General features: G+C 39.9%; 1 protein-coding gene across 1 annotated transcript; it reads right to left on the reverse strand.

The window, feature by feature from the left end:
* Nucleotides 1-77: 77 nt before the first annotated feature.
* On the reverse strand, nucleotides 78-11898 carry tmc2b (transmembrane channel-like 2b). The gene is made up of 20 exons (XM_051422973.1): nucleotides 11568-11898; nucleotides 11356-11394; nucleotides 10489-10885; nucleotides 8878-9021; nucleotides 7800-7890; nucleotides 7624-7705; nucleotides 7421-7527; nucleotides 7245-7343; nucleotides 6773-6915; nucleotides 6515-6662; nucleotides 5805-5999; nucleotides 5516-5695; nucleotides 5030-5188; nucleotides 4171-4299; nucleotides 3627-3694; nucleotides 2508-2747; nucleotides 1645-1770; nucleotides 1239-1317; nucleotides 986-1115; nucleotides 78-872 (listed from the first exon to the last, which is right to left on the reverse strand). Exons 1-20 carry the CDS (start codon nucleotides 11611-11613, stop codon nucleotides 655-657), a joined length of 2820 nt encoding a protein of 939 aa, XP_051278933.1. The 5' UTR covers nucleotides 11614-11898; the 3' UTR covers nucleotides 78-654.
* Nucleotides 11899-13770: the final 1872 nt, after the last annotated feature.

Genomic DNA, 13770 nt, shown 5'->3' on the forward strand with positions numbered 1-13770 from the left:
ACAGGTCCTCCTAAATGTTACACACTGCACCTTTAAGAGAGCCTGTTTTTGTTCAGAGGTAACCACTTAAATAGCACTTTGCCAGAAAATAACGATTTTAATAGGTGTCATACAAAAAAATGACATTTTACATACTATTTACAGGGATTTCCAAATGAAATCAATAAAATTGTTGACCCACATTAATAACCAGTAAATCTGATTGCAATACAGTAAACCCGATCATGCTATACAGTGTATCTGTATATAAGGTACTTTGCTGGGAATTGTTTCGCATTTTGTTGTAGTAAGACCGGTAATACAGATGTAACAGTGAATGTCTGTGTCCATGTACTTTAAACAAAGTCTCATATCCGCCTCCACATCAAGGACATTATGGGACTTGACTGTGGAGGCTGTAGTGTGAATTTCTTCAGTGGTTAATTATATGTGATTAAGAAATTGGCATGTTTAAAATACTAGTTATGATACTTTTCATTGAGGCAAAAAAAAGGTTCATAACTTGATGTAAAATTATAATTTTTCATCAATCAATAACATTTAAATAATTAAATTATCATAGTGGCTATATGCTGTGTAACTGCAGTGGTCACGTTAACAGACACTGGTTGTTTGTGGTGAATTGTAGGTATTTTAGTCCATGAATCGAGACTCTTAGTGCCTTGGAGGCCCACCCCGACCTCTTCCTCTCCCAGGCCCAGGTTGAGGCCCCCTGGCATTTCCAGGAGGCCCTTTTCTTGGCCCTGGGGCACGGGTCACTGGAGCTCTGGGGTTTGGGGCAGCCAGGGACACATCCTTTTGCAGATTAACCCCTTTTGCCGCTGCACCTGGCTTCATTTTGGGAGACTTGCTGCCCTTCTCAATTACAACATCTGAGAAGACAGATGGAGAGCAAAAAGAGTGGTGAGGACAGTTGGGTGCAAATTAGCCGATAGCATCTGCAATAAAGGAATATGCAAGTGTGTGTGTGTGTGTGTGTGTGTACCAGGTGGGGGTGGCTCTTCCTCAGTGGGAGGTGGTATTAGAGACTTGTTTGGCAGCAGGTCCTCCAAGTCTTTCATCACTTGATTAGTACTGTCCTTGTTGTTCCTGCGGTTCTTCTCCTCATCTCGAGCCTTTAAGTGTCCACCAATAAACCAGACAGTCATTTGTTTGATTGAATCTTGAACAAAGGGGAGTTGGAAAAAAAGGGAAACAAGAGGCAGAGCTCGGACACTACAAGAGAAGCTCATACTGACCATTTGCATCTTCTTTTTAAGGTCCGTATTTGCTTGCTGGTATGCCTTTGACACTGCATTCAGGTAGTAGAGGGCCAACCTATTACAGTATTATAATTCTCTTAGGTGAAAGTCATTGTAAACACGTTTTATGACTTTACTCTAAACAATTACACACACCTATTCAGGCAGTTTAAGATTTAATGTGTATAACTTGGTAGTATCAAAATGGGAGACAGTAATGAATACCGGTAACAGGCTATGTAAGACGCAATAATCACATAAATTAACCTACATATAGACTATCAATATATTAGTAATGTCCAGAAGGCATCATAAATTTACAGCTAAAGAATTTCACAAGATGTAAAAATCTATAAATAACCAGGAAACTACAGATTTTCTTGTTAGCAGATATAACACTTACACCATGAGGAGAACAGCGGGCAGGATGAGTCCAGGGTTGGTCGCATATGAAAATAAGTTCCCTATGAAGGCTGGAAGATCTTTTTCTATAGTCTCCATGATCACGTCATACATCTTCTCCTGGCCGCTGGGGAAAAACATGGATCAAATAAATTAGATTAACTATGATACAGTTTTAGTATGTTTAAGTATAAATGTGCTTTAGTGACCTGTGAAGGGACTGCAGATGAAGAGTAGCTTTAAGATTAATCAAACTCTGATACATCTATGTTCAATATCGTGAACGGTCCCTTACAAATAAAGCAAACAGAATTAAACAATCTGTGTTTTTGCCTTATAGTACTACTGTCTACTACGGCTGCAACTGTCTGAAATATATATGGTATGACAACCTTACTGCAACCCAGTAGTAATGTAAATGTTCATGTTAAAGTTTCAATGAACAGAACATAAACAGCTCCATTTAAAAAACTGAAGCTGTTGCTGTCATAAGAAAGTGGCTTAGTGGAGGACTAAGACCTACAGCCATGTTAGCGGCTTTTGATGTTGTAATACTAATGACAGCTTGCTAAAATGTTCACAATATCACTGCTAATGTGGTAGCATGATGTTTATCAGGTATAAAATTTAGTATGTCACTGTCTCTGCCCGATCTGTACCCCCTGCCAAATCAGCACTGTGCATGTGCAACTCTCAGTGGAGTTGAGAAGGAAACAAGATGGCTCACACAGTAGCTACTTTGACCTGGTGGTGGCACTAGAGGATCTATCTCGTGGATACCACGAATTTCATGACAGTCCATCCAACAGTTGTTGAGAACAACTGACAAACATTTCAGTCCTACTGTCTCCATCTCTTACTGACCTGAAGGGCCCACAGTCGAAGGACGGAGACAAGGTCATGATGGTGTAGACAACAGGCAGCAGGCTGAGGAACAGGACGAGCAGCAGCAGGCCCATGTAGAAGTTGTTGGACCGCGAGGCCTTGAAAACACGTTCGTGAGGAACGTTACAGCACATCACTGCCCAGCACTGGTAGTACATCGAGCTCAGGAGGCGCAAAACGTTCAGACCCACCAGACCTGGAGCATAAAACGCTCCCATCCTGAAAAAGACAGCAAGGTTAAATAATGTATAAACAGCCATTTCTGAACTGATCATTTATATAAATCTACTGAGTATTCTAATTAGTGATTTAAAGCCCCATTATGTAACATTTCTACATTAAAAATAACAGCTTCAAAATCACTTTGATGCTACACTGACTTATAATAGGGTGAATGGTGTTCTGTCATTCCCACTCTGCACCCTGTTCTTCCACTGAGGAACTTTTAGTCATAAACCACCAATGATGTCACAGATTTTGGTGGAAGTGGATCATATTATTATTATTAAAATGTTTTCTGGTTTTCCCTCTGACGTCCTCTGGCTGCTCCGCCTCAAGTCTCCAGTTTCTAGATAGTTAGCTCACTTAGTTAGCTGTACTGGGAGCACAGAGCAGCAGGGGGTGTGTTAAGTGTTTACACCACAGGAGCTTTGGGCCTGGCGGGAAGAGGAGGTTTTCAGGCCCGGGGTGAGCTGGGCGAGTGGACAGTAGAGGCAGAGGATGGCAGAGGGGAAGAGACCAAAAGAGCTGATAGAGAGCCTCACAAACTAAGAGTAATCATAACAAATACACATGTACAGCTGGACATATTTACAACTCTGTGCTCTGAAACTGGGGGGAGCCAAATTGTAAAAAATCTTACATAATGTTCCTTTAATGTAATTAGTTTAAGTTACTTTAGCATTAGTCTGGCTCCAATGTCAACCATCAAACAAATTACTCATCTAATTTGAAAAGGCAAGCACTCTACACTCACTATTTTGTTAATAGAGACAGACACCAGAGAAACATAAGCCCATCAGTCCCATTAGAGAATCAGCCCTAACACAAGTAAAGACAGACAATCAAAGTCAACCATGCAGATGTGGAGTAATTCACCATATCATTCCTTGATTGAAGATAAGCCCCAGCACATTCCCACTGATGTCAAACTCTCCATACGAGGGCTGGAATCAACACAACAACATGATTAGCATGCTCACCCGAATTAATAAAAACCAGGTCGGTACACTTTGCATTTGCTCCTCTCTCTATGTTTCTCTCTCTCTCTCTCTCTCTCTCTCTCTCTCTCTCTGTAATTAAGTTCTCACTGGAGTGTCCTCTTTCGCTGAATGTTAGGGATCAGCTGTCTTGCCAGATGTCATTGTATGGTATCAGGTTGACGTGGATCCAGCATGAACTGCGCCGTACTTACACAGTGTTCAATAATAGCTGGATGACATAGTAGCTCCACAATGATGACATAAACACACTGAGCCACAAGACTGCAGATACAAGAGGCACACATTTCTTACATGTCTTCTGGTTTACAGCACAGGACATAAAAAATTTATATGCTACATATAATTAAATTACTTAATTTAACCAAACAAACAAACGCACGTAATGTACATGGAGGCTGACACCCACTGCGAGTACTCACAAATCCGGCCTCCAGGTCCCAGCACCAGCAGTAGTTTAGGAAGCGGACAATGACAGCTCGCACAAAGTCACCAATCAGGATGGTCAAATAGGTCACCTGAATGTCAGACACTATCAGCTTCACAAATTCCTGCACGGCATAAGAAGACAAGAAATGAAGCGAAAGGATTAAGAATACAAAATGAATATCAGACATTTGGTCTCTTCTGTTTGATTAAGTGGAGCAAGGAGGGTAAAGTAGAGGAAGGAAGGCTGTTCCAAACAGAGTAAAATATTAAATATAAATATTCCAGCTGTGTCTACTGCAGCTTTTACGAGAGGTGTGACTTTTGCAACTTTACTTGAACTTGAACACCAGTGAGTAAGGATTTCACTTGGACCTAAAAATGCCTGATACCTTCCCCCTAAGGCTGAAAATTCAAAAGTATGCTACTTAAAAATTGTGCCATGAATCAATTACACTTCAATGCTGTTATTTCCTAGAAAAGCAACACCTAATGTCCCGGATGCACTTTATTTGAACCAATCCCACATTATGTTAAATGGTAAATGGAACTGTATTTGTATAGTGCCTTTCTAGTCCTCTGACCACCCAAAGCACTTTTGCAGTACATGCCACATTCACCCTTTCACACACATTCACACAGTGATGGCAAAGTCCATTGAACAGATAATAATTCATTCATATTCACACACAATTTGGGGTTCAGTATCTTGACTTGAAACTCAAAAATTCAGAACTTGGGACTTGTCTGTCTTGATTCACTTCTGACTTGTTGAACAATGACTTGGTTCCACCTCTGGCTACTACTCTATGCATCTTTATCAGTAACACTAAAGAGTATAATGCCACTACTGACTATTCCCACTCCGGTCTCCCAGCAGGGTCCTCTGATGACGTCGGATGGGTGCACAGCTGGAGGAGGCACATCTGTCGTGTTGTAGAAGGAGCTGTAGTTGGAATAGTACTGGTTCAAAACCCATTCAGTGGAATTCTTGATTACCTTCTCGCTCTCCAACTAAAGAACAGAAAACACATCAAAGCAAGTCAAACTTTATTTATGTAGAACAATTCACACACCAGGAAATATATAGTTTGTAGGCTAGATTAAAAGGAACAGTTCTACATTTTGGGAAATGCTGTCTTTTAAATATGAAGCTACAGCAAGAAGCTGGTTAGCTTAGCTTTACATCTTTAAGTATCACAGAAAATACATTGTATAACATATCAGAAGCAGAGTAAATGCAGCAAAGGTCTTGCAACTCTAAATTTAGATTATATAAATACACCAACACCACACCTGCCCAGCAACAGGAACAAACACATACAGACATATCTGTCATACCTTGGCAGTAACTTCATCAAACAGGGCGAAGAGGAAGGTGTAAAGGTTTCCCAGGAAAAGGGCAAAGATTCGTCCCAGCTGCCACTTGAGGGCAATACGAGGGTGATAATCTTCCAGTTCTGCGATGGTTTCAAACAGAGGAGGACACACCAGCCCCAGCAGAGACATCACAAACTCCACCTGATACATTGGACAAGAGAGCGGCATCACTAATCTCTCCCCAAATTTCCCTTACGCCACGTGGTCGTAAAAAAGGTAAAGAACCACCAAATGTTTAATGTCAACTTGCCTCGTTCTTCTCAAACCACGACAGATTATCTTTCTTCATATTAGCAAACTCCTGAGAACGTTTCACCACAAAGTAGATGAGGTATCCGCTGCCTCCGAGGCAAGACACGATCAGAAAGTTTGCCAGAACCCTGAGGAACCGTCGGAGATGGATGTTCTCATCTTTCTGATTCTCCTGTTCATCCACAATGGATTCCTACAGTTGGGCAAAATAAACCAGTTTAATGGAACAAAGTTTACTTGATTTCTGCACATTTTTTACTTCAAAATCTCTCATACAACGTATATTGTGGCTATATTGAGTCCAACAAACTGCTGTTGGTGAGGAATTTGGTATCTCAGGTTCTTCAGTGATCCAATATCACAAACCCAATTTTAATTTCTCAGGCCATGACGCAACGGGACTAAAGGACCCCCTTAAAGTCTGGCACAAAGAAAACCATTAGTTCTTTAACATTTTTGAATTTATAATGACTTTCTCCTTTATTACATGTGTGTTTTACATGTGTACAGTGGTATTAAAGGCAGGAAAGAGTTTATTTTACCAGTTGTATCCACTAAAAAGTTATAAAATGTATATACAATATTGCTAATAACTATTAAATAGGCTAAAAATGATCATGACTGTCATGCATTTAGCATTTAGTTGACATGACGATATACACTGACTGACCCCAACACAAATATATACACACACACACACCTGCTAACCTTGAAGCTGGTGGTAATGGAGGCGTACTTATTGTCTGCAGTCTCAGGGTTTCCGATCAGGTAATCCCAGCTGGTGAACATCTTCCAGCTGAAGGTGAAGTCTCCCTCCTCTCCCCCATCTCCGCCTTCATTTGCGTTACGAGCCATCCTGAGAAGAGAAAAAGACCAGAAAGAAAAGATTAAAAAAAACATCTCCATCTGCATACAACAAATACTGTACATCTTATCGCTGGCCTACATTAATGTGTCTCGCCTTACGTTCTTATGACAACCATTAGGCTGTAGCCAAAGATGCCAACCCCCACCAGCAGGTATGACAAAGGGAGTCTGAACTTCAGCACCCCGATCGTTGGCTCGTTGTTGTAGTACCCGTAGAACAGGAACGAGTACTTGCAGTAACCCTGTTACAAAGATATATTCGATTCAGACCTAGAGACGCATTGTACAGCAAACAACCCTTTGTATGACAAGACTAAGAAAAACTTAAAAATCTGTAACATCTTCCTAAAATCTTGATTAAAAACTTGACGGCCATGCAAACAAATCTCTGAGGTTGTACTGTAAGCTAAATGTTAGAATGCTGACCTGCGTACAAAGACATGCTGACGTTACGAAGGCATACCATGTTTTTTCTGTATAGATTTGTATCTGCGACCCATTTCAAATATCAGCCACCTATCTCATTAATATATGATATAAATAAATTGATAAATAAAGCTCATATCCTCACTCCAAAGTCAAAGAGCACAGAGTAGTCCATGGCTGTTTCCTGCTCCTCTCGCGGCACAGTTTTCCTGGGAATGGAGCCATATGGAAGACCCATAAGAATCTAAACACAGAGGGATGGAGGTAAGACAACATGGCTGTTACATCACCTGCTAACATGTGCTATGAGAAGGTCTGTACCTCGGGCAGAATCACCAGACCAAACATGAACCCAAACAGGACCAGATTCAGACCGTACATCCACCTCAGGAATATAAAGTAGGATGCCACAGATGATCCAAAGTGACCTGTGATTAGGAAAACAGAGAACTCGACTTAGAAGTGTTATAAGAAACCAGAGGGTCAGTGATTATTTCCTTAGATAATGTCACAGTGGTACCAACTTTCTACTTCTTTTATCTTCCTCTCCCACGGTATACAGGCTGTTTTGAAGTTCTCAAAGTCACGTTTAAACTTGATTAGTTTCTGAAATTAACAAAAGAAAAGGTGGTTTAAAGTAAAATCTCCACAATATCATTGTAAAGTTTGTGTTAAGTGGTTTAAAAAATGATCAGATTACCTTGGTCATCATGACTTTGTATGCATACAGTTTCCTGCCTTTTCCTTTCCCAAGAGCGCCTTCAAATTTTTCAACAAACTCCTGGGCCTCCCTGTTTTGTTCAGAAAACATCCAACCAATTAAATCAAGTGATGCGACTTCCAGGGAATGAATTAGTTAGTGGCATCAGGATGTAAAAGTGGCAGGTTTTAGAGGGGGGGGATGACTTACTGATTGATGGTACATTGCTTATGGTAAGAGCATTAGGAGGAAAACTTGGCAAGAAGCAGGTCAGGTCAGCCACAACAGCATGCATTAAACAGTGTCACGCTCATAAAAAAGTCAAGACAACGCACCTATCTATTTCCCTTGCTTACACTGATCTGTACATAGAGAAACATACACATTGAGTCACACACACACACACACACACACACTCACACACTAACCCACACAACTCCCACTCAGCCTTGGCCCTGGCAAAGGGAGGTGGTAGTGTTTACAGTCTTATCACACAGAGAGGACGATGGCTAACAGGCTGAACTACAGCCAGAAATGTGTTTGCCTGAGATTTATAGACAGAGGAGAGAGTTCACATAGCTAAATAAAAGAGTGAATGTGGGTGAACAAGTATTTGCCTGGATCTAGTCATTTTCAGCCTTCCTCAGCCTCCTTTTGAAACCTCAGTCTCCTTTCCTGTACTTAGATATGCTAAATGCTACCTGGCCTATGTTGAAAAGACAACCATCATTTGAAGATGGTTAAATCACTTGACTCATACTGGCGCTAAAAGACTTTTTCCCATAAGGTAACACTGAGAAAGAAGCGGCTGTAGATTATTTATCCCCATCAAAGCACCGATAAAGAGAAGTACCAAACAGATAAAGTAGCAATGAACAAGTTTTAATAATGCATGATCAGCATCACATGTACATGACATGAGTGATGGTAGGCAATGAGGGAAGCACTCGTGAGAAATAGTAAATAAATAAACAACAAACAAAAGCATAAAGAACAAAAAACGCAGCAGCAGCAAACAGAAATTACAGAAATCAGAAGCAAGCAGAGGATGTGAATTAAAGTTGACCACTGTTTTTACTTGAGCACGACGAGTCTTTTCTTCATGCGCCAGGGTTGGTTCCTCAACGTCGCGATCACTTTCTTCTTTTCCTCTACCTCTTCCTTCAGGGCTGCCATCTCTCCCTCCGACATCGAGTCTTCATCAGACTCAGAGCCAGACGAGCTGATAAAGGGAAAGATCACTTATCACGTGCCATGGCTTTTACCAAGGTGCTGCAGAAGCCAAATCTAAAACCTCCGAAAACCAACAGCAACGCCAACGTCACCAAAATCAGTTTGTTTAGCCGACGCTAATCAAGATTTCTTTAATAAATTGAAACAACTTGGGTGTTACAAGCCTAATATGCTAAACATCAACGGGATAATATGCTGATATTTGCCTCAAAGTGGCGCTAGTATGTCCGACAACCTGTTAAGGCAAAAGTGTTTAAGGACTTAAGAAGATGTAAGTCTTGTATTGTCTCTTGCTGTGTATTTATTTATATTTTTTAGCTTTTGAATATTCTGTTTCATTAAGCCTGCGTTGCCGTCTGCGACAGTTTTTCATGCTACCACAGGGGTGCGCAAGAGTAGACAATTTTCTGATCGAACACATGATGGCTTTAAAATCACTTCTACAACTTACAGGCAACAAATTGAATATGTTTCTTTTACCTTCTATGCAACACTTTGTCAAAACTTTCATGAAAGCTTCTACATAAGTTAAGTTATTATATTAAATTATTCTAATGTGCAGAGTTAAGAGTTCGATCTGAATTATTTTGACGCCCAATAGTCTGAAAAATTTCCCCATCGGACCGAAAGCCACATAAACAAAAGGCCAGTTGCTCCAAATAGACACACTGTCCCCTGCCCTCAGTATCATAGTTTATTAGGTGACCTTCACCTTCATGACCGTTGTTGTCATGGTAACAATGATAAACACGCGGTTAACACTGCAAAATGGTCACAATTTGGTCAGGCTTAGACAATAAAACTACTTAATTAGGTTTAGGTTTGGGTTAAATTAAGTATGTTAGTTTCTTTACATACATAAGTTAAATAGTTACACCTGGTGGATATTTTTGGGGCAATTGTTTGTTGGTTTTTGTGGACATATGGGCTGTAGTTTTAAGGAGTATTAGGCTATGGGAACAATGACATGGCACCCTGTGTTGACACTGGATACTCAAGATATGGTGTCCCGAGATGTTTTGGCTTTGTTTTAACACAGCAGTAAAGTAAAGATCCATCACAGCAGGCCAAAATCTTCTGCCTTTTTGTATAAAACAGGCGACAGGATGATCACATAACCTTTTCTGCCGGTTGTTAGATTGTCACACACACAAAAACAAACAATAACTGCTGCTGATGCACATAAACCCCACAACCATCTTCAATGTCTCACAGTATCATAAAAAAAAAAACCAGATTACACTGTAAATGCCATATATTCAGGGAAACAAGTGAGTATTCTATATTATATTCAATGTATTTACACTCTGTTGACGTGTCCCTGAATATATGCCACATGGCTTCATATCACCAGAGTCTGCCGGGGGGGTCTGCATGAATGGAGAAAGCCCATACGGGTGTGTGGAGCATGCAGGTAGGCGAGAGAGAGAGAGAGAGCTCTCAGAGAATACTGCACCTGCTCAACTTCCCATTCTTCTTTTTCTTGTCCTTCTCACCACCTTTATTCTTTGTCCCATCTTTCCCCTTTCCTTTCTTCTCCTTGTTCTGCTCCTCTTTCTCCAGTTTGGACACCCCTTTCCCTCGTTTTTTCCTCGTCTTCTGCTCTTTCTCGCTCTCCTCATCGCTCTCCTCCTTCGCAGCTTTCCTCCTGGAGGCTTTTGAGCTTTTGCTTTTCACACTGCGGCTGTCTTCCTCGTCGTCTTCGTCGCTGTCCCGGGGTTTGGCCTTCTTCTTTCGTCCTCTCTTCCTTGGTGCCTCGTCCTCGTCCTCTTCGTCCTCCTCATCATCACTGACCCGTTTGACCTTACGTTGTGGTTTGTTTCTTCTGTTTTTGGTCCTCCTCCTGGCCTCATCTGAGAAAAAAAAAATATATACATTATAGAAACATTCATCCATCAAGTGTGTGCAACAGTGATATTAGTCTCGTTAAATGTTTTAGCTCATGAAAAGTACAAAGAACCATTAATCCACTGAAATTATGTGTCTCTAAAGAGGGAATTTAATGAAAATGTGTAAACAATCTTGAAGAAAAGTGACAGAAGAGGGCGAAAAGAAGCAGTAATTTATATATAATTTGTTCAAACCATAAACCCTGCTGCCTTTAACTCTTCATTTATTTTAATATATGTGTGTTTATTTATATATAGGTTTATGTGTGTATGTATATATGTATATATATGCGTATAGAAAAAAAGCAAAACATGTAATTATATTGGATAGTCTGTGGAACCATTAATTTTCAGCAATAAAAGCATATATAAAAAACGTTTTTTGAACTCTTTCTCTGATGAAAAGCAAACAAAAATAGTTCCTGGTGACTCACCTTCACTTCCACTGTCCACAGCATCAACATCCATCCCAACTGTGAATAAAAAAAACAAATAACACCCCCACACACACAAATTAAGGGGATAAATCTCTACACAAATAAATATTTACATAGTAGTAGTTACTCAATATAATCAAAAAGCTGAAAATTTAAAGCTGAAAATTTGCTAAGACAACAAATAAACAATATGAAAATAAAAATCTCACCATCTTCAACCCTAATTACAGCATCATTTTTCCTTTTTGGAGGCATTTTGTTGTGTCTCTTTTAGTTATTATATTCTCTTTTCTTATTCCAGTTAGTCCTCTTCTGCCTCCTCTCCATCCATGAGTTACTCAGTGCGAGCGGCAGAAACACTTGTGAAGATCCTGTGTCAAAAAGCCAGCACACACTCACACACACACACACACACACACACACACACACACACACACACACACACACACACGCACACACTTATACACACACATACAGGAACAGGTGCGCCTCTGTTTAAGCTGCTCAAAGACCGGGCTCCTTGACAACCGCCAAAGACACACAGTCCAGTAGATGATAATCAGGAGCTTAGGGAGAAAACAAAATCCATCAGACAATAGACCTGTCAATCAAAATGCTAATTCATATTTGACTGGAGCAACTAGAGCACGTATACAGTCAACATGCACAAAATCCTCAAGTTTATTTTAAAGTTGTAACGTCGCCATATAATGTTTGCGAACGTCTGATGGTTGAACATTTGCCACCGTGCAGTTGTGGCCCAGTAAGGAGACACCAGATGTCGACATGAAGGTCCGGGCCCATTAAAGTTGGATGAAAGCTTAAGTAATCCTGAGTGAAAAGTGAAACAAGTCACTGTATTTAAATACTGTACACAGTCTTCTGTGGGAGTAAATGTATAACTTTAAAAACAGCGTTTTAAGGGGACAAATCAGTCAGTTTTACAAGCTATTCATTAAAGGAGAGGTTAAAACAACACTAACATGCTGAGTAATTGATCGCTGCAGTCATTATTTCTGCTCATAACATTAAACATTAGCATGCTGAAGACTTAAAGGTCTAGTGTGTAGGAATTACTGGCATCGAAGGATAATCGTCCTATCTAGACTAGAAAAACATGGTGATTCAACATGGGGGGACTCCTGGAAGACGACCCGTGGTGTCTGTAGATATCATAAGGTAACAAAAACATAATTATTATTATTTTCAGGTGATTTTACACTAATGAAAACGTTATGCATATTATATTCCATCTAACTACTAACTAACTACTAGCTGAAGTTAATATGAGGGTTCAGCAGTCTGAGTTAGTCAAATGAATTGGGTATTTTCAGTTTATTAAATCTTTTTACTGTAGCTCAACAAGGAAACACAGAGAGAACTTTGAACAAAAAAATGGAAAATACACACTTCATTTGACTAATTGAATCCATTTTTGCCATTGTTTCAGGACAGACTTAAGAAATGTGACCTTATACTTTCATTAACAGTTTGTGATTGAGCAGAGGTAAGAAAGATGTGGAAGTGAGGACTAAGGGATGAACAATAGTGCCTTATGTTCCTATCCATATTATATGTGTTGTTATGGTCAATACAGGAGGAAACAGGAGACGCAAAGGCTGCCAACACACAGAGAGCTATGAATGCTCGCTTTCGAGGCTTGTACCTGAAAGACAAGCTAAGCCCTCAGGTTTGGGCTTCTCAAGTCCTCCTCCTGATTGTCTCCTTCACTTCCTAGAAACCATTCAATACTCCTCTCTACCCGGTATTCATCCCTCCTTCTCACTTAAGCTTGAAGAAGGCCTAGATTTATTCTTAAAATCCATTAACTAAAAAGCATCTAACTTCACTCTGAGACTCAATGCCAACCTTTTGCTGCCCATAACCATAAACCCTGCTCCCTTTAACTCTTCATTTATTTTAATATATGTGTGTTTATTTATATATATAGTATATATAAGTTTATGTGTGTATGTATATATGTATATATATGCGTATAGAAAAAAAAGCAAAACATGTAATTATATGGGATAGTCTGTGGAACCATTAATTTTCAACCAGGAATTACTGGCATCGAAGGATAATCGTCCTATCTAGACTAGAAAAACATGGTGATTCAACATGGGGGGACTCCTGGAAGACGACCCGTGGTGTCTGTAGATATCATAAGGTAACAAAAACATAATGATTATTATTTTCAGGTGATTTTACACTAATGAAAACATAGTTATGCATATTATATTCCATCTAACTACTAACTAACTACTAGCTGAAGTTAATATGAGGGTTCAGCAGTCTGAGTTAGTCAAATGAATTGGGTATTTTCACAAGTTTATTAAATTTTTTTACTGTAGCTCAACAAGGAAACACAGAGAGAACTTTGAACAAAAAAAATGGAAAATACACACTTCA

Source organism: Dicentrarchus labrax, unplaced genomic scaffold (genome assembly GCF_905237075.1).
Source record: "Dicentrarchus labrax unplaced genomic scaffold, dlabrax2021, whole genome shotgun sequence".
NCBI classification, from domain to species: domain Eukaryota; kingdom Metazoa; phylum Chordata; class Actinopteri; family Moronidae; genus Dicentrarchus; species Dicentrarchus labrax.

What these genes read in the sequence shown, in the direction of transcription:
- tmc2b (XM_051422973.1), bottom strand. Translation starts at nt 11,613, where the DNA reads ATGCCTCCAAAAAGGAAAAATGATGCTGTAATTAGGGTTGAAGATG. An exon ending in GTCTGGTGATTCTGCCCGAG is followed by an intron (nt 7,344 to 7,420) that starts GTACAGACCTTC and finishes CTCTGTGTTTAG; the next exon opens with ATTCTTATGGGTCTTCCATA. An exon ending in TTGATGAAGTTACTGCCAAG is followed by an intron (nt 5,189 to 5,515) that starts GTATGACAGATA and finishes TCTGTTCTTTAG; the next exon opens with TTGGAGAGCGAGAAGGTAAT.